We start from the raw sequence: 21,296 nt of genomic DNA, 5'->3' as shown, positions 1-21,296 counted from the left end.
ATTTGTGTTTCTTTCATCTCTGAGATTTAAAATAATGTATTCACCAACAAGCCAATTTATTCTAGTGTTCAAATGTTTTTCTTAATTAAAGCAGCAAAGTGGAGTTTTCCCTTTTCAGGAATAATCTTTGAGTTATTTCATCTGTGACAGTGACAGTTTAACCGTGTACTGTGATATAATGTAGCCTTTAGTTTTTACTAGAACCGTCCTCATCCTGTAGAGCACCGTTCAGCATTAGCCAATAGGGGTAGACACCCTCCTACGTACACATGTCACTCACATCTGTGAGGTTTTGGACGTACCTAGACTGATGCAGAGATGTTGACATTTCTTAAAGGAAGTAAGTCTTTAATAATTCTAGAACGATGTGTTTATCTCTGTTGGCCAGCTAGATGTGTGCATTCATAGATAGCAATGGGTACCGAATTCGGTACTTTTTAAGGTACCGACCGAATTCCACAGTACCGACTGAGCACCAATTCATGTAATTTGAAATGGTGCCTCGTTTCGGTACCCGTCCTTAACAATGAGAACTTGCCTAGACAGCTGCGCATACGCAAGAGCGTTATGTCGTTGGTCCCTGCGAGCCAGTTGTAAACAGAGCAGCATGGTAGAAAGAACGCACGCTAAAGCTTGGGTCCACTTCACTAAATGTGATGGGTAACTGGGTGATGATGAAACCAGCGACAACGATCTAAGGGAGACATCCTCATCTTAATCTGCTCCGGTAGGTAAATAAACTGTTTAAGATAACGTTAGCTTGATATGTTAGCTACCATTGACACCATTGTTATTAGCTAATGGTGCGTTCGCTTTCTCCTCGGAACTCCGAATTTCCGACTAGAAGAACATGAACGCTCTCTAAAGTTCTTAACTTCCCAGTAGGAAATATCAAAGAAAAAGGACGGCAAAAGGAATGAAGATACACAGTAAATTTAGTTCACAGTAAAGATGTTTGCTTCAGTTTAACTATCAGCGTATAAAACTACAAGGACGATGTTAAAATACAAACAGTTGTATGTTATTTATTGTGATATTTATCAAATATGGTTATACAGTGGGGCAAAAAAGTATTTAGTCAGCCACCGATTGTGCAAGTTCTCCCACTTAAAATGATGACAGAGGTCAGTAATTTACATCATAGGTACACTTCAACTGTGAGAGACAGAATGTGAAAAAAAATCCATGAATTCACATGGCAGGATTTTTAAAGAATTTATTTGTAAATCAGGGTGGAAAATAAGTATTTGGTCAATAACAAAAATTCAACTCAATACTTTGTAACATAACCTTTGTTGGCAATAACAGAGGTCAAGCGATTACTATAGGTCTTTACCAGGTTTGCACACACAGTAGCTGGTATTTTGGCCCATTCCTCCATGCAGATCTTCTCGAGAGCAGTGATGTTTTGGGGCTGTCGCCGAGCAACACGGATTTTCAACTCCCTCCACATATTTTCTATGGGGTTGAGGTCTGGAGACTGGCTAGGCCACTCCAGGACTTTCAAATGCTTCTTACGGAGCCACTCCTTTGTTGCCCGGGCGGTGTGTTTGGGATCATTGTCATGTTGGAAGACCCAGCCATGTTTCATCTTCAAAGCTCTCACTGATGGAAGGAGGTTTTGGCTCAGAATCTCATGATACATGGCCCCATTCATTCTGTCCTTAACACGGATCAGTCGTCCTGTCCCCTTAGCAGAAAAACAGCCCCAAAGCATGAAGTTCCCACCCCCATGCTTCACAGTAGGTATGGTGTTCTTAGGATGCAACTCAGTATTCTTCTTCCTCCAAACACGACGAGTTGAGTTTATACCAAAAAGTTCTACTTTGGTTTCATCTGACCACATGACATTCTCCCAATCCTCTGCTGTATCATCCATGTGCTCTCTGGCAAACTTCAGACGGGCCTGGACATGCACTGGCTTCAGCAGCGGAACACGTCTGGCACTGCAGGATTTGATTCCCTGCCGTTGTAGTGTGTTACTGATGGTGACCTTTGTTACTGTGGTCCCAACTCTCTGCAGGTCATTCACCAGGTCCCCCCGTGTGGTTCTGGGATTCTTGCTCACCGTTCTCATGATCATTTTGACCCCACGGGATGAGATCTTGCGTGGAGCCCCAGATCGAGGGAGATTATCAGTGGTCTTGTATGTCTTCCATTTTCTGATAATTGCTCCCACAGTTGATTTTTTCACACCAAGCTGCTTGCCTATTGTAGATTCACTCTTCCCAGTCTAGTGCAGGTCTACTATTCTTTTCCTGGTGTCCATCGAAAGCTCTTTGGTCTTGGCCATAGTGGAGTTTGGAGTCTGACTGTTTGAGGCTGTGGACAGGTGTCTTTTATACAGATAATGAGTTCAAACAGGTGCCATTAATACAGACAACGAGTGGAGGACAGAAAAGCTTCTTAAAGAAGACGTTACAGGTCTGTGAGAGCCAGAGATTTTCCTTGTTTGAAGTGACCAAATACTTATTTTCCACCCTGATTTACAAATAAATTCTTTAAATATTCTGCCATGTGAATTCATGGATTTTTTTTCACCTTCTGTCTCTCACAGTTGAAGTGTACCCATGATGTAAATTACTGACCTCTGTCATCATTTTAAGTGGGAGAACTTGCGCAATCGGTGGCTGACTAAATAATTTTTTGTCCCACTGTATATTGAGAAAAATATGAATCATAGATGAGGAGTTGCTTTCAGCTGTAAGTAGGGGGAGGGGCTGAAGGTGCAATATGCTTTTCCACCTCTAGATGGTGCCCTCTAAGAAACATTTCAGATTCATGCTTTAATTAGAACATAAACCTTCTAAAAATACCGGAGGTTAATATGTTTTTATCTGAATTGCTTAATTCATTCATCCTCTCTGAAATCTGTAGACCACTAATTCTTAACTTGTGTCATTTATCTTGGTTCTCCAATAATACAATGAAACATTTGTGTGTTTCACGTGGATGTTGGATGTTATAAAACTCTTATTTCAGGACAGAGTAAATGCTACTAATGTCTGAGCAAAACCTAACCTGTTTATAAAATAACAGGGATGGACTTTAGAGCAAAAACACATTTAAATCTGAGTGTTTCACAGCTAAAAAACACAAATATCAACAATGAGCTCAGTCACGTGTAACATGAGAGACGTGTTTGTATTAAAGGCTGATTTTAGGCTAAGATGTAAACAGATTTTAGTCTGAGTGTCATGTCAACACAAGAAAAACATCCAGAAAAGAAAAGCAGAGAAGAATCTGAAAAACTACATCTTAATGAAGAGTGTGAGAGTGGGATTACCGAGGTAGCTGTCGTCATACTGCGGACCGGCCGATTTGGTGGCCAGGGTGTTCTGGTACGGCACGATAAAAGCAGCGCCGGCACGAGTAAAAATCTCAGAAACATCATCGGAAATCAGCTGGCCTGAGGAGGGAGGAGAACAATAAAAACAGGGAGAGAAAAGGGACGGTGAGCAAATGAGGTTAATAAGGAGTGAAGGAGAAAAAGAAGATTTAAAGCAACAAGAAACGAGAAAATGATTCAGAGTGAACAGAAACAAAAGTTCAGACGTTTGTTTACAGGAAGCTTTTGGCTTTGGAAAAAAAACATGAGTTAGAGTCACAGAGACATGGTGCTGACAGCTGTCTAATCAGAAACAGAGCTCTGTCTGTCTGTGTGTGTGTGTGTGTGTGTGTGTGTGTGTGTGTGTGTGTGTGTGTGTGTGTGTGTGTGTGTGTGTGTGTGTGTGTGTGAGAGAGAGAGAGAGAGAGAGAGAGAGAGAGAGAGAGAGAGAGAGAGAGAGAGGCCAGTTGTATAATTATGAGTGTTGACTCAACAGGAAACAATAATTAGGTGAACAGAGCCAAGGAGGAGCCTCAGCTCACAAAGAAAACACGTGTGTGTGTGTGCGTGCGTGCGTGTGTGTGTGTGTGTGTGTGTGTATGGCTAAGCTCAGTGTCACACCTGCTGTGTATGTCAGACGGCCAGACAAACATGGATTAGAACCCTCGGCTGACACATACACCTGAACCTCACCTGTTTATTAAACTCTTAAGGTGGCGCTGATGCGTTCTGCTGGTCACTGACTTAAGGCCCTGAGTCACATTCTAGGCTACGAGTCCAGACCTGAACTATCGCCCTCTAAAGTTCAGAAATGATCAAACATGTTTGAAACTAAAAACTGTATTAATCAGTTGTTATGGTGAAACTGTTCTGTACAGCAACTCATTTTTGGCTCAAGCAACTTGGTTTAAAGGGAGATTTTGGCCGTTTTGAAGGCTAACACCAAGTTTGAGTTTGTGGGTTCTCTTTTTCTGGCATATCACTGAATCCGTACTAATCCTGAAACACAGAAGCCTCAGTTTAAAGCTGAAGATGCTTCTAAATGAGCTTTAGACTACGTTATAAACCACTCTGCTAGGTGAGGCCAACAATTTGAAGCCTCCAGGTTAATCCCTCCCAAATGGTCTGAGTGTGAGGAGTTAGGCGTCATGACTGAAGGGTTGGATTTGTTCAGTAATAATGACATCCATCCTTCAGTAACTTGAAAATGAAAACAAATTTTAAAAGATGCACGTGAAAAAAACTAACAAGGCAACCTGAGCAGCAGGAGGCATGTGCGGTGTCAACTCTATGATCAATAAGAGACGCCTGCACTATGCCAGCGCTGCAAGTGCCACTAGTTTACTTCACCGTGTCAACTGTTAACCACCAAAACTTGTGTGAGATTAATGCTTTCATCTGTCATTCAGCTATTTAAAGACCAAGTTCACTTAGAAACCATTTCATAATTTTTTTAGAAATACGGTTGACCACTCGTTGTTTAACAAACAGCCTAAATGTGAAAGTAGTCTTGTAACCCCATTTCCTGCATTAGCCAAAGAGGAAATAGACGAGGAAACGCTCGGATTGGAAAACACCACTCTGGTTTGCGTCACGCTGAAAGTTAACATTCATGGACTCACGACGGCGAAGGCTGTTGTTGGTTTAGCATCCAGGAGAGAGTAGAGAACACCTCGGCTAGTAGAAGCTAACTGTTAGCATTAGCAACTCCACTACAAAGCAGAACTCCTTCAGGCGTGTGTTCTTTGTGGAGATAAAACATCAACATCGTAGAGCAAACGAAGTCAGTGGTAGAGTCGTGTTGCTGTTAACCAATCAGATGAGAGCTGTCTAAATATCAGCAAATAAGAGTTCAGATCCTGCCGTCTTCAGCTGCTCTTTTCTACGTCTACTTCCTGAAGTAGGAGCAAGTTTTTCCCCCACAAAGATGAATTTACAAGGTATTAATTTATATTAAAGACCACTGCAAATGTAGAAGAAAATGAGTGAACTTTAAGGTCTATGGAAACCTCTGGAAGGCAGAGATGCCATTGGCTAACACACGTCATCAGAGATTCCAACACTTAGTGGACCTAGACCTTGGAAAATCCATCTTAAAGTAGAAAAATAAAGAGTAAATGAAGCAGAGTCAGAGCTAAACTTCTTTCCACTTGAGTCACCACCCCTTCTCCAATACCGTAAACACTCACCCTGCCAGTAGAAGCTCCCGGGTCCTCCCACCACCACTCGGTTGCTTTTCTAAAACCACACAGAGAAAAAAATTCTGATTGTAAAGGATTTTCACTTTCTAATCTGTCCAGGAAAACCAAGATAAGTATTTACTATCAGCTGTGTCAAGAAATAATGGCTTTTTAAAAGGGGTGTACTCATCCATCCATCCATCCATCCATCCATCCATCCATCCATCCATCCATCCATCCATCCATCCATCCATCCATCCATCCATCCATCCATCCATCCATCCATCCATCCATCCATCCATCCATCCATACATCCATACATACATACATACATACATACATACATACATACATACATACGCTGGTCATGGAATTAGAATATTATGACAAAGTTGATTATTTCAGTAATTCCATTCAAAAAGTGAAACTTGTACATTGGGATGCGAAAGTTTGGGCAGCCTTGTTAATCTTTGTGATTTTCCTGTATAAATCGTTGGTTGTTATAATAAAAATTTGCAGATAAATACATCATATAGGAGACACACGGTAACATTTGAGAAGTGAAACAAAGTTTATAGGATTTACAGAAAGTGTGCAATAATTATTTAAACAAAATCAGGCAGGTGCATACATTTGACATTTGTAGTGTTAAGAAAGTCATGTGCACAGACATTAAAAGTTAGAGACACAGGCCGTTTCTCTATATGCATACTTGTCTGTACTTGTGTACTCGCGTCCTTGTGAAACGTCAGCAACGATGGCCCAAGGACGTTCAAATCCTAAGTATGCATAACAGCAAGTTCGCTCAAAGTTCCCGGATGTGTTCTCGCTTCGCACATTGTATCGCGGATGCATCAATGCACCCTTCTGCGGACTTGGGACAGCAAAGTTTCCCATAATGCATTGCGTTGCAAACCGTTAAACTACGAACATCAGAGAAGAAAGCGAATAACTGTAATGTTTTATATTAGAAAAATAAATAAAATGATTTTAAAATTGTCTGTTACTGTAAATAATCGTGTGTAAACTGTAAATTTTGCTGTGTGTGTTTGGGTTTTACTCCTGACAATCCTTCAAAATGCTAATTTGCTAACCCATTATCAAAATAAAAGCACCGTAAGTCTGTTCTGATGAAAAATAAACTTATTCTATTCATTAAAGAGTGGGAAATGCTTGTATTTTAATAGTAGTTTAAAAATTTTGATCAAAAGTGGGCCAAATATAATACAAATAATGTGTTTTTGTTGTTATTTTGTTATTTAAAAGGAACCCAGGTTACAAAACCTTGTGGTTCTTAAAAGATAAATGTTAGTATCAGTTATATTAAAATGGTATAAAAAACCTTCTTGATGTATTCAGTTTTTTAAAAAAATGTTAAAAATAGTTTAACTTGTAGGTCGCTATTGTTGTTAGCGTCGCACTGCACTCTGGGTATAGTGACGTCACATGGTTGTACCTTGGTTGCACCGGCCGGCTTTGGGACCCTGTAGTGACTGTTCAGCGAAATCAACGTGTCATCTGTTCAGCCTTTTCACTTTGAACCAGAGCAAAACTAATGAGGACATCACTGATGATGTTTCACAAAATGAGCATCAACATGAAGAGCAAGAAGGGCGGGATGAAGCGAGTGCAGGACAAAACCGGTGCTGCGTGTGCTGCAAATGTGTATCCATGGTAACAGAGAGGAAGAGTGTCTGTTTTTCTGCTGCTTTTGATCCATCCTGTTCTCTTAAAGCGTGGTTTATCTAGTAAACATCAGCATGATCTTCTAGCTTCTTGTCCTTTGTTTGGCGACTTCAGCGCCACTTCCGCATTCCCGCCAGGCCGCGTTGCGGTGCGGTTTCTCCATCCAAGTTTTTTAAGGTCGGTTTATCCTCATTCCTCAGTGGATTCTCCTCCTGTTCCCTCCATAAGTGGGTTTTATAAACACCGTGGATCTAACCATGCTAATTTACGTCCACTAACTCCAGCTGTTTCTGTAATTTCTGATTCCCCCACCTCACTCAGCATGGCTCTATTAAATACCCACTCTGTTAACAATAAGTCCTTCCTGCTCAATGATCTAATTATCTTTAAAAACCTGGATTTTCTGTTTCTGACTGAAGTTTGGCAGCAAACATCTGATTATTCTGGTCTGATTGAACTCTGCCCGAGTGGTTATTCTTTTCTTAGCCAGCCCCAGGGTTCTGGTCGTGGTGGAGGCCTAGCTGTTGTTTTCAGAGACCATCTTCCATGTAGCTCTACAACCTCTGGTCACTTTGCTTCCGTTGAACTGCAGCTGATTAAAGTCGGGCGTAAGGACCCGTTCTACTGTGCTGTGGTCTATCGTCCACCTGGTCCAAATACTTCTTTCCTTCGGGAGTTTAGTGACTTTCTATCCTCCACTGTGAAGCTGTCCAGACTGGTGATTGTTGGTGATTTTAACATCCACGTTGATGATCCCTCCGATCTCTTTGCCATGACTTTCTCCAGCCTTATGGACTCCTTCAGCTTTACCCAGCATGTTTCTGGCCCCGCACACACCTGGGGGCACACTCTAGAGTTTTTTTTTTTTACCCTGAGTCTAAATGCTGACAGTGTTTGTCCTGAGGATGTTTATATTTCAGATCACCATTGCATTTTCTTTAACTTGTCAGTTTCTGCGTCCCCACCTCCTGCTCGCTGTATGGTTAGTCCTCGTTTTCTTAATGAGAGCACAGCTAGCAATTTTTCTGCTGTTTTTGATCCACCCTGTTCTTCTGATAACGACCCAGATTCCTTAACTTCTCAGTTTAACGAGCACTGCCTCTCCATTCTGGACAACATCTGTCCTGTCAGAACCAGATCAGTTCCTGCAGTGAACCCTACTCCCTGGTTTAATGACAGCCTTCGCAGCCTGAAGTGCCAATGCAGAAAAATTGAGAGCTTGTGGAAGAAAACCCATCTCCACGTCCATCTGCTGCACCTAAAGGATCTTCTGACATCCTTTAACTCTGCAGTCAGAGACGCTAGGGTTTCCTTTTTCTCCAGCCTGGTGTCCCAGAGCAAAGGGATCCCCAAGGTGCTGTTTAACACCATCAGCAGCATCGTCTCTCCTGCCTCTCCTACAGCCTCCATCCACTCTATTGCAGACTGTGAGAACCTTCTGTCTTTCTTGGTGGACAAAGTCAATAAGATTAGATCTAGCATTTCTCCTTCAGCCTTATCGCTGCCTTTCCAGACTCCAACCAGGCCCATCATCCTAGATAGCTTTGCTCCTGTTTCTTTGCCTGAGTTAACCAAACTAGTTAACTCTATGAAGACCTCTGCATGCCCCCTCAACATCTTACCCTCATCTTTGTTTAAAAGTGCTTTTCAGTCCATTGGTCCCAGCGTGCTCTCTATAATTAATGCTTCTCTGGTTTCTGATCAGGTCCCTGCTTACTTTAAGAGCGCTGTAATCCATCCGCTTCTTAAAAAACCAAGTCTTGACGCCTCTCTCCATAGCAGCTTCAGACCCATCTCTAAACTTCCGTTCATCTCCAAGATCTTGGAAAATGTTGTGGCTAAACAACTCACAGCTGCTCTTGATGAACACAACATCTATGATAGCTTCCAGTCAGGTTTTCGTAGAGCTCATTCTACTGAAACAGCTCTTCTTAGGGTCTCTAATGACCTTATGACTCTCAGTGATGCAGGGGACTGTTCTGTTCTGGTCCTGCTGGACCTGACTGCAGCCTTTGACACTGTTAACCATCACCTGGAGAGGCTGAGAAACTGGGTAGGCATATCAGGATCTGCTCTGGAGTGGTTCTCCTCTTATTTCTCTGAGCGCTCCTTTTCTATGGCCGTCTCCAAGTTTAGGTCATCCACCACCTCCCTTACCCATGGTGTCCCACAAGGTTCTGTGCTGGGGCCTCTGCTCTTCCTTCTCTATCTGCTTCCTCTTCAGCACATCCTCAGCTCCTACAAAGGAATCTCCTACCATCTTTATGCAGATGACATCCAACTGTACATCTCCTTTAAGCCCCATGAGATGTCTAAGCTGCAGCTGTTACACTGCTGCTTAGACTCTATCAAAACCTGGATGGTGGGAGCTTTCTACAGCTGAATGAAGATCAGACTGAAATCCTCATCTGTGCCCCAGACAAGCTGGTTCCCAAAGTCAGAGACTCTCTTGGTCAGCTTGCTTCTCACACGAAAACCTCTGTCAGGAATCTTGGCGTGACCTTTGACCCAGCTCTCACCCTGGATTCTCATGTCAGTTCTCTTGTTCGCTCTTCCTTCTTCCATCTCAAAAACATTGCTAAGCTGAGTCCCATTCTGTCCCGCTCTGAACTTGAGACTGTACTCCACACCTTCATCTCCTCACGCTTAGACTACTGTAACTCTCTTTTCACGTGTCTGAGCAGAACCTCCCTGAACCGTCTACAGGTGGTTCAGAATGCCTGTGCTCAGCTTCTGACCAAGTCCTCCAAACACATCCACATCACCCTGCTTCTCCTCCAGCTTCACTGGCTGCCAGTTAACTTCAGGGTTCATTTCAAGATCCTGGTTCTGGTCTATAGGGCTTTACATGGACAAGCACCATCTTACATTGGTGATCTTCTCAGTCCCTACACCTCCAGCAGGTCTCTGATGTCCAGTGACCAAAGCCTACTGGTTGTGCAGCACCAGGCTAAAGACCAGAGGTGACAGATCATCTGCTGCTGTGGCCCCCAGAGTCCGGAACTCTCTCCCCCTGAGCCTGAGATCAGTGGACTCAGTGGTCTCCTTTAAAAAGCAGCTGAAGACTCACCTGTTCAAGCTGGCTTTTGTATGACCTTCTTCACCACTCTCTCTTTATTCTGCTCTCCCCACCTATTCCACCTTCCTCAGGATCCACTGATTTCCCTCTTTCCTATTCTCTCTCTCTTTCTTAATTTTTTTTAATCACAATTGTCTATTTTTTCATTTTAAATATATTTTTAAACATTTTCTGACTCTAGCTGCAGTCCACTCTTTGTGAATCTCCCCACATTGTTGAATGGGTTTGGTTTCACAATCCTCTCCAGGGTGTGGTTATCGCGACTACTTGCACACTTTTTTCAACCACATATTGTCCTTCCCTTCTCCTCTATTAATGCGCTTGGACACAGAGCTCTGAACAGCCAGCCTCTTTAGTAGTGACCTTTTGGGTCTTGCCCTCCTTGTTTAAGGTGTCAAAGGTCGTCTTTTGGACAACTGTCCAGTCAGCAGTCTTCCCCATGGCTGTGTGGTCTACAGAACTAGACTGAGAGACCATTTAAAGGCTTTTGCAGGTGTTTGAGTTAATTAGCTGATTAGTGTGGCACCAGGCATCTTAAGAATTTAACCTTTTCACAACATTCTAATATTCTGAGATACTAAATGTGGGATTTTCATTAATTGTCAGTTATAATCATCAGAATTAAAAAGATGAGCATTTGAAAGGTGTTTAGCTCATGTCCAGCAAAGATCTGAGAATGTTATGGGGGTTAGGAGGTTTATTTGTGAATAGAGACAAGTTAGAAATCTGAATCTTTAGTTCCTGGGGGGTTAGTTGTGTTTATCTACCTTTAGAAAGTCTGCACTGAAGCCAGCCTGGCAGAAGCCCTGACCTTCTGGTGAATTAGCATCTGGAAAGCAAAATTAAACCGCAGTTAGTCCAGACAAACAGAGTAACTAATAATACTGTCAGAACGAAAACAACAGATCCAGCTGTGCATCAGAGAACAGTTGCTATATGGTAGTCTGCATCAAAATGTTGTTTTTAACATTTGCACTGAAATAAAAGCTTCTTCCACAGAACTAGTCAGTGCCGTCTCCAACAGCAGAGTTAAGCTCCGGTCGCGAGTCAGCTCTAAACTACCCTGGCAGATAAAACGGACATAAAAACAATGTCTGTGTGTCTCACCACAGAAGCACAAGCTGGATGAGCATCTGAACAGCCTGCTAATGCAGCTAAAAGAGCTCTATAGAGCATGACATGTTATCTTCTTTCTCAGGAGAAGACTTGTCACCCAGAACTTGGGCTCAAACAGACCAACACTGAATCTGAATGTGTTATCGTGCAGAATCAATCAAGCCCACCAGCTCCCGTTAAAACAAAATAATAATAACAATAATAATAATAATAACAATAATAATAATAATAATAATAATAATAATAATAATAATAATAATAATAATAGCAGAAATGATTTAAATAAAACTTTCACAATAGTGATCCATTGTGGCAGCAGTTAGTTCTAGCTTTGCTTGTTTACAGTTAAATCTCATGTCTAACAGGAGACGGCATAAATGGCCTTTACAACACACTTTTTATTTTTAAATGAACTAATAAAACATTATTTTAGATTTGTTTTCTCCCATGATGGGCTTTACTTTTCACAGTTTAATGTAACAAAGTGCTTTGTGGTTAACAACAGAGGTGTCGTAAGAAAAACGGATTCACATCTGAAACAAGGTCCTTCTTCATAAAGATTCCTTAAAGCCAGGGCTGAATGACGGCTTACAGCCAGACAGGATACTACGTAGACACGGAGAAGAACCCACTCGTTCTGCAGGGGGAGTACTCCACCACTGTACTTCCTTTCTTCAGGTAACACGTTCCCACCGGCTCTCGTTCAGACATCCCGAAGGTGGACCACTGGTAAAGTGGAGCACAGGCCTGGAAAACAAACAGGAATGCAGTGGATGAGGCATTTCTGGCGATCAGAGTGCACAAAACCTGTTGTGCTTAATTAGAGTAAAATTAAACCTCCACAAACGAGTCAGAGAAGTCAGAAATACAGGTGCTGGCCAGTAAATTAGAATATCATCAAAAGGTTGAAAATATTTCAGTAATTCCATTCAAAACGTGAAACTTGTACATTATATTCATGCAATGCACACAGACCAATGTATTTCCAATGTTCATTACATTTAAATTTGATATTCATAAGTGACAACTAATGAAAACTCCAAATTTGGTATCTCAAAAAATTAGAATATTCTGAAAAGGCTGAATATAGAAGACACCTGCTGCCACTCTAATCAGCTGATTTACTCAAAACACCTGCAAAGGCCTTTAAAAGGTCCCTCAGTCTTGTTTTGAAGGCACCACAATCATGGGGAAGACTTCTGACTTAACAGCTGTCCAAAAGACAATCATTGACACCTTGCACAAGGAGGGCAAGACACAAAAGGTGATTGCTAAAGAAGCTGGCTGTTCGCAGAGCTCTGTGTCCAAGCACATTAACAGACAGGCAAAGGGACGGAAAAAATGTGGTAGAAAAAAGTGTACAAGCTCTAGGGATAACCGCACCCTGCAGAGAATTGTGACGACAAACCCATTCAAAAATGTGGGGGAGATCCACAAAGAGTGGACTGCAGCTGGAGTCAGCGCTTCAAGAACCACCATGAGGAGACTCATGAAAGACATGGGATTCAGGTGTCGCATTCCGTGTGTCAAGCCACTCTTGAACATGAAACAGCGCAAGAAGCGTCTCGCCTGGGCCAAGGACAAAAAGGACTGGACTGATGCTGAGTGGTCCAAAGTTATGTTTTCTGATGAAAGCAAGTTCTGCATTTCCTTTGGAAATCAAGGACCCAGAGTCTGGAGGAAGAGCGGAGAAGCACAGAATCCACGTTGCATGAGGTCCAGTGTAAAGTTTCCACCGTCAGTGATGGTGTGGGGTGCCATGTCATCTGCCAGTGTTGGCCCACTCTGTTTCCTGAGGTCCAGGGTCAATGCAGCCGTCTACCAGGAAGTTTTAGAGCACTTCATGCTTCCTGCTGCTGACCAACTTTATGGGGATGCAGACTTCACCTTTCAACAGGACTTGGCACCTGCACACAGTGCCAAAACCACCAGCACCTGGTTCAAGGACCATGGTATCCCTGTCCTTGATTGGCCAGCAAACTCGCCTGACCTTAACCCCATAGAAAATCTATGGGGTATTGTGAAGCGGAGGATGCAATACGCTAGACCCAACAATGCAGAGGAGCTGAAGACGACTATCAGAGCAACCTGGGCTCTCATAACACCTGAGCAGTGCCACAGACTGATCGAGTCCATGCCACGCCGCATTACTGCAGTTATTGAGGCAAAAGGAGCCCCGACTAAGTATTGAGTGCTATACATGCACATTCTTTTCATGTTCATTCTTTTCAGTTGGCCAACATTAGAGAAACAAACATTTTTTCATTGGCCTTTAGAATATTCTAATTTTCTGAGATACCAGATTTGATGTTTTCATTGGTTGTCACCTATAAATATCAAAATTAAACGTAATAAACATCGGAAATACATTGGTCTGTGTGCATTGCATGAATATAATGTACAAGTTTCACGTTTTGAATGGAATTACTGAAATATTTTCAACCTTTTGATGATATTCTAATTTACTGGCCAGCACCTGTACAATAATGCTATGAATATATGAAACATTCCTTTTACATCAGCACAATAATAAATCGTGACGTTTGCTCCTCATAGTTTACGATCATCACCAAGTAAACAAGGAGAAATGTGGTTTTTACCAAGATATTGTCTCCACTTGATCGAACAGAGGCACCAAACCACTGTTTGGACTTGAACTCCATCTGAACCCCACCATCGTTTTTACGGTTATCTGAGAAAAGACAGAAAAATTATTAATAAATAATTAGAATGAAACATTTAGTTCCAAATCCCTGAACTGCAACGAGACAAAAGTGCACGCCGTACAGAATCAGACAGACCAGCAACAGTTTGGTTAACTAGTCTGCTACTACATCCCACTGCTTGGACACACTCTCACTAATCAGTCAACATTTTTACTGATGAACTAGTTAATAAGCATCTAGCTAAAGAAGAGAGCCACTAGTTGGAAAAAGAGTTGCTAGTGCTTTTAGAATGCAGGAATATGTCAAACTAGTGCAAACAAATAGTGTCATATAGTCATGAACGAGGAGTTTTCCTCTCCACTGTCGCTAAAGAAAGAGAAGTTGTAAAAAAAACTCATCATTAAAGAACAACTGACAGCGACAATTTAGACATGGCATAATAATAAAACATATAATAGAGAATATTATCCATCCCTTTACTTATATATGTAACTTATCATTTACAACCGGCATATTTCCTACCAAAATGAAAATAGCTAAAGTCATTCCACTTCACAAAGGTGGAGATAAGCATATCTTCTCCAACTACCGACCTATATCCCTTCTGTCACAATTCTCAAAAATATTAGAAAAACTATTTACTACCAGATTGGACGCATTTCTGAACAAAGAGAATATCTTAAATGAGTCAGTATGGGTTTAGACCAAATCGCTCAACTTCAATGGCACTAATGGAATTAACAGAAGAAATATCGGAAGCCATTGACAAAAAAAAACCCAACATTTGATAAGTATGTTCATTGACCTACAAAAATGCATTTGCTACAGTAGATCATGACATTCTTCTAAAAAAACTTAGTAAATATGGCATAACAGGAACAGCCCTAAAATGGATGAGTTATTTACATGACAGGAAACAGTATGTTCAAATAAACAACATCAAATCAATCTGGATAATATTACTTGTGGAGTACTACAAGGGTCGGTACTAGGCCCTAAACTATTTATTATTTATATAAATGATATTGTCCATACATCTAATATGTTAAAGTGCATCTTATTTGCAGATGGCACAACTTTTTATTATTGAGGAGACAATATTGATCAAACGATAGAAGTGATACAGAGTTGGAAAAAAATCAAATTATGGTTCGATGGAAATAAGCTTTCATTGAACACAGATAAAACATATTTTATGACATTCAGTAATAGAAAGTTGAATATAAAAACATTAATAAAAGTAGACGAAATCTGTATTAAACGAGTAAAGGAAGTGAAATTTTTGGGAGTCGTCATTGATGAGGATTTATCTTGGAAACCGCATATAAACAATATCAAAACTAAAATAGCTAAATCAATCGCAATTAGTGTTGGGCATCGAGAATCAAGCATCGATTGGAACCGGTTCCAACTGTTCATTTTTCCCGGAACCGCTCAACGGTTTTTATTTCGATTCCTAGAATGCAGACGGAAGAGGAGTCCGTGGCCGATCTCCGTGAAAAATAAACGGGATCTGCAAATTGTGATCAACGCTTTTCACAGCTGATCAAACCAGCTGTCAGTGTGCAGCACCGAGCCCCCCTCCCCCACCCGGTGCGCAGAGGCCAAATCTAAACAAACATGTCTGCCAAACTTTTACTCCGTGATGTAAACTTTAATTCCTGCAGCGTAGACGAAACGTGTTAAATACGTCAACACGGTAGATTTAACAGACGCTTTAAAGAACAAACTCTGGACGGTGTGAGGTGAGTTTGTCTCACTGCAGAAATAAAAACACACACGGAGCGTCAGCAGTCAGACACGTGAGCGTCAGAAGGCTGAACAATAACCTGTAGAAATTAAAGTCATCATAGTAGAGAAGCTTCTCTGTGGAGGACCACACCAGCTTCTGCCACAATAAATAACTATAATAATAATAAATCAAACATAAAGTTGTGAACATTTTAATTTCCTTTCTGAACTATTTCTGTTGAGTTTTAATGTTTAAAATCTGTTAGATTGTTACTGACAGCAGCTACGTTTAAGTTTTACTTCCTGTTCTGACTGAATGCTGCTGCAGCATGGAGGTGTAGTTCTCAGTCATCCTGGACATGATCATCCTGAGAGTTTTAGCAGAAAACAGCTGGACGTTTCTGGATATGTTGGAGACATTTAGCCTCTCATCCCAGAGGCTGCTTCCACACTTTGGTTGTGGTCAGAAACAAACACACTGGTTGTGCTGCAAGTCTTTTTCTTTTTTCTCCCAAACATGTTTTTGTCTAAATGAAGGTGATGTTATTGTTCATAGAATGAAAATTCATGTTGAAGTTAAGATTATTTCATCAAGTAGGATCTGTGGTTAGCTGGCTCATGTAAAACATGTCTTGTCTTCAAAGAATCGGAATCGGGAATCGATAGGAACCGGAATCGAAACGAGGAATTGGAATCGGAATCGTTCAAAATCAAACGATGCCCAACCCTAAGCAATATTACATAGAGTGAACTGGTCATTAGATGACAAATCCCTATATTTATTATACAGTTCATTGATCGTACCGTACCTGAACTACTGTGTTGAAATGTGGGGAATAACATAAAACCTATACACATTCAGTTTTTGTCCGACAAAAAAAGCAATAAGAATTATAACAAGAAGCATTTACAGAGATCCATCCAGCCAATTATTCATCAAATTAAAAACATTAAAATGTTACGACCTAGTAGATTATACTATTTTGAAATTTATGAATAAAATCGACAAAAAGCACTTTCCAACAAATTTGATCCTAAGATTTATGGAAAGAAAGAGTAGTTATGATTTGAAAGGCAACAAAATATACACGATACCAAAACATAGGATCAATATAAAGGAACGTTGTGTATCAATATATGGAGTCAAAATGTGGAATAAATTAAGTACCGAAATCAAGAACACCAAAACAATATATATCTTTAATAAACATGTCAAAAATGAAATGCTTAGCTTATATGATGCTATGAGGTAGACGTATTTATGAAGAAGAGAATGAAAGGGAAAACACACACTGTATGTTCTACTTTGTTTCTTTAGCTATTATTTTTTTGTGTGTTTTATTTTGCATTATTTGTTTCCTCCTTTCATTAATATAAGAAGAAAAAAAATTGTGTACATGTTGTTTTCTCTCCATTTTTTGCCAATAAACCAGGTCAAACTGTTTTTTTTAACTATAATAACTTTGTTGTCATTTGTATTTATTTTGGTTAAAGGGAACAGATAACATTAGTTTAGCTTCTTTCTGTTCCTTTTTCATTTTTGTTTTCGCAAACCTGTTTTGTGTTTTGCTTTTAATTGTGAATAAATAAAAATAAACTAAAAATAAATGCTTGCTTATTATGAGGATTGCTGTAAAGACACTGACACTAGTTAGTGACTCGATGCAACCTGCTGGTTTCCTTACATAGAAAACTTTTGACTGATTGGCTTAATGAACTGACCTGTATTGGAATGTTTACTGTGTGAAGGTCCTTGAGACGACTCTGGTCGTGATTTGGTGTCATATAAATAAACTCAAATGAATTGAAAACATATTGGTAACATAAACAGATTGCTTTAGAGTAGGGCTGGGCGATATGGCCAAAAAATAAAATCTCAGATTGTTCAAAAAAATTTTCAATTTACAATTTTTTTTCTGATTCTCTCTCCCGTTCTATTATTAGGAATAGCAATAAATACAAATGGAAGACACCTTAAAGCCAATTTTGTTTTTTATTTAATCACAAGCAAGACAAAAGTAACCCTCATTTTTGAGATGGATAATGAATACAGTACATGAACACCCTCTTGGAATAAAAGAGCCACGCTCCACGTCCGTCGCAGCAAACCCAAACCTGTTCCAAACAACGGAGGATTTCATTCCTTTCTTAGAAACAAACTTCCCGCTCTCACCGGTGGCCACGGAGTCATTTGCTGTTGCTGTTTCGTGTGTGCGCTGTGACAATGTTGTCGCGGTTACGTGAAACCAACGCTACGGAAGCTCCGGGGGGGCAAAAAGGCGCCATTACATAAAAATTCGATTTACTCTTTTTAAATCGCCCGCAACTAAAAATTCAAATTAATTCATGAAATCGATTTATCGCCCAGGCCTACTTTAGAGCTTGACAGTGTAGCCTCCGGAAATGGTCTGTTTTTCAATCTACAGGTCGGATCTTCAGTATCGGTCATTTGGAGACATACGTCTCCAACTGGAGCTTTAATCTACAGAAGACACTGTTGCTTCAAGGTCATTGCAGGCTCACTCTTATCTAAGACTGGTTTTTATTCACAGCACAAGACAGAAGAACTTCTACAACTTATAGGTTAATTAATCATTAAAGAATAATTTGGTTGATGAACAAATTTTATGTGAACACTAAATGAAATGTTTTGATTAATCTGTGAAAAGAAGTATTATATTGATTTATATATGGATCAGTAATGTTTGATATGACAAGGCCATCATCATCTACACTCACAAGGTTCATCAAGGACAAATTAAAGTTAAGTCAAACACGTGACACATAGATATTTTCTTACCCACAAATCAGAACCACTGGATCTGAAAGAAGGCGTGTTTCTGAGATTATTGGTAATATCCCTTAACATGGCACGCTCTGATTTGTTAAGAAATTAATATGAGAATAGAAAAACATAATCACTCTGGTGATTCAGCAGTCTGAGTTGGTGTTCCAGTTCTACAAAGTTCTAGAGGAAGCTACGGAAACGGCCGTCCGTAGTGAAGTCTCTTTAACCCAGAAGCAACCTTTGACACGCCATCAAGGTTGTTGCAAAGCTGACACAGCAAACGGTTCCTGCAGAACAAAGCTGACACTGTTCCGACTCCTTAAGAGTCCATCAGACGCAAACGGTTCCATCCATCTGTGTGCCTGGCGACATCTCTGGACTGGAGAAGTCGGCGCTGTGGTAAATCTACTGGACCTGGGTGCCCAGAGGTCATACAACCTTGATGACCTCCAGATGTGCGAAGAGGATCTCCGAGAAGGGTGAGGTAGAACACAGTGTGATTGTGTCTGATGCCTTTGTGATAAGAATCAACTTCATAGCTTAACGCAAACCAAATTCTTTCTCTTTTACACCCAGAACTCAGCTTTCCTAGATACGGAAGTTCTGATAACATCATATTCACACATAGGCACCATATACCACATCTCCTCCATCTAGATTCGTCCATCACAGTAAATATTAGTTGTCATGTTTTAATTGTTTGGAAATTAAATTCTTACTTTTACAAACCTGACTCTTTCCTTGAATCAAAACGAAGTGTTTACAATCCCTGAATAAACAAAGAATCTTAGAATCTTCTGATTAAACATCCAAAGACCAAGCAGGTTGATATTCTATATTTATTAGAGTATCACAGCTTATTGGTCATAAGTAGAGGCAACATATTAAGCTCTTAAAGCACTACATTTACAAACTCCTACATATCATCATATAGTCACCTAACCACTACTGACATTTAGCTTTAAGGACTGAATTGGGGAAGAAATGCTGCCACCACCACCCTGATTCCAGCCAAACTTACCAAATGTATTTATTTTGTTTGTGTCAGTGCAGTTTCCAGAGCCCTTTTCAGATTGACATTCTGGAATATGTGTGGACAACTCAGTCCGGTTTTTAACCAGAACTGTGTTTTCAGACACAACACTTTTGTACCTTAACTTGTCCTTTCGGCTGCCTTCACACAGCAGGGAAAATTTCCAGATGTCTGAGGGGAGGGGGTGGGAAGGCTGTACCCGGATATTGCGTAAACAAAGTGCGGCGGGCGTACATGCGCCATTTACCCAAACAAAGCCATTCAGTCAAACATGGCAGACTAAGAGATAGAATTCCTCTCACTGATCAAACATTTTTTTAAGCATAATTCTGCACACACGAAGACGCATAAGAGACCTGGATGATGAAGCTCAATGGTTAATAAAGGAATCAAGGAAGCGGTGTGAAGTGCTCTGTCGCGCGTCTAGGAGACGGTACCGTAGGAGGCGAGCTGCCATGGTTCACCGCATGCTACAGGAGCGAGCTATCAAGGTGCGCACAGCGTCCCCCGGTCCCCTCCTCCTCCCCCTCCTCCCTGTCTGGAACTTGACCCCACCAGTCTGAAGCAGCCACCCTGTCCATGACAAGTCCGGTCCTGTTACTAGGGGCCTCGTCCGGTTTAATTACGGAAAAGGTTATCTGGATGTTTGTATTCAGACACAAAGGTCTTAAGGACAGAGTCCCGAACATTTCCGTTTTTCATGGCCTGTCTGAAGGGGTCTCAAGAGTCTAACTTCCACAACTAGTTCCAAGGCAGAGGTGGGACTACAAAACTCAGATAACTGTAGTTAGGGTCAACAAGCCAGGTGTCTGTGGAGTTATACCCTGCAGCACTAGTTTCAGTTTCCTACCACACTAGAGAACATGGATGTAATTAAAGTTGAGTCAGAGTCTTTAGAAATGACTCCTTTAGTAAAGCCCTAGAGTAAACGGGGAAGGTGATGACTTGTAACACAAATGGGTAATGTTAATACAAGAGATCTTAGCTCGAGTCACACAATAAAGCGTCTCTTGGCTCCGAGTCATGTGAGTAGATAAAAAGATCAACATGGGAGAGGTCTGACATGTAAAAAGAAAGCAGCACATAAGGAGTCGGTAAATACTTCAGCCCAATTGGGAGGAAATGTTTGGGATTTTCGGATGAGTTGGAAACTTGGACAAACCCTCTGATTCTCAGAGCTGTTTGGATGTTTACGTCAGTGCACAGCAGACACTGTTGGTCAAAACATGAAAGGATTAGTTTCGTGTTTGGAAATGGATTCAATATTTCATTCCTAATCTCCTACAATGGTGGTGAATCAGCATGTAATGATGCAACAGGTCTGCTGCCAGCTAGTTATCATCTAAATAGCCTTGTAGCCATGACAACAGACTGCATCTCTTTGCTGTTTGTCCGTGGATTAGCATACTCCTCAATGAATGGAAAGAGTTCACGTTGACAGAAGAGCATAGAAAACTCTAAAGCTCTGTGATAATATATTAGAATATCAACCTCAGGCTAACAGGTTTTTATGCTGCCAACTTCTTTTCAGGTCCAGGTGGCAGAAGTTATTCATGTTTGGCACTATAGGACCACTACATTTGAGTAACCCTGCTGTCACTAAAGAAGAATTCACCTTCAGGGACATCCTGTCCAAGCTAGGGGGTTTAAATATTTCAAGGATCGTAGAAACAGGAATCTGAATAGTTA

The 21,296-nt window shown here is 40.9% G+C and overlaps 1 protein-coding gene across 1 annotated transcript in view; it reads right to left on the bottom strand.

The window, feature by feature from the left end:
• Window positions 1-21,296, bottom strand: part of itgav (integrin, alpha V) — a 59,318-nt gene that overhangs the window by 21,046 nt on the left and 16,976 nt on the right. The window contains exons 3-7 of the mRNA XM_015965822.3: window positions 13,990-14,081; window positions 12,022-12,136; window positions 11,041-11,102; window positions 5,518-5,566; window positions 3,287-3,409 (exon numbers count right to left, since the gene is read on the bottom strand). Of these exons, the coding sequence (XP_015821308.1) occupies window positions 3,287-3,409; window positions 5,518-5,566; window positions 11,041-11,102; window positions 12,022-12,136; window positions 13,990-14,081 (441 nt within the window). The remainder of the gene's footprint in view (window positions 1-3,286; window positions 3,410-5,517; window positions 5,567-11,040; window positions 11,103-12,021; window positions 12,137-13,989; window positions 14,082-21,296) is intronic.

The sequence above is a fragment of the Nothobranchius furzeri genome, chromosome 14, assembly GCF_043380555.1.
Source record: "Nothobranchius furzeri strain GRZ-AD chromosome 14, NfurGRZ-RIMD1, whole genome shotgun sequence".
Classification (NCBI taxonomy): domain Eukaryota; kingdom Metazoa; phylum Chordata; class Actinopteri; order Cyprinodontiformes; family Nothobranchiidae; genus Nothobranchius; species Nothobranchius furzeri.
Note: the sequence above shows the minus strand (reverse complement) of the source record. Positions and strands in the feature narration are given on the sequence as shown.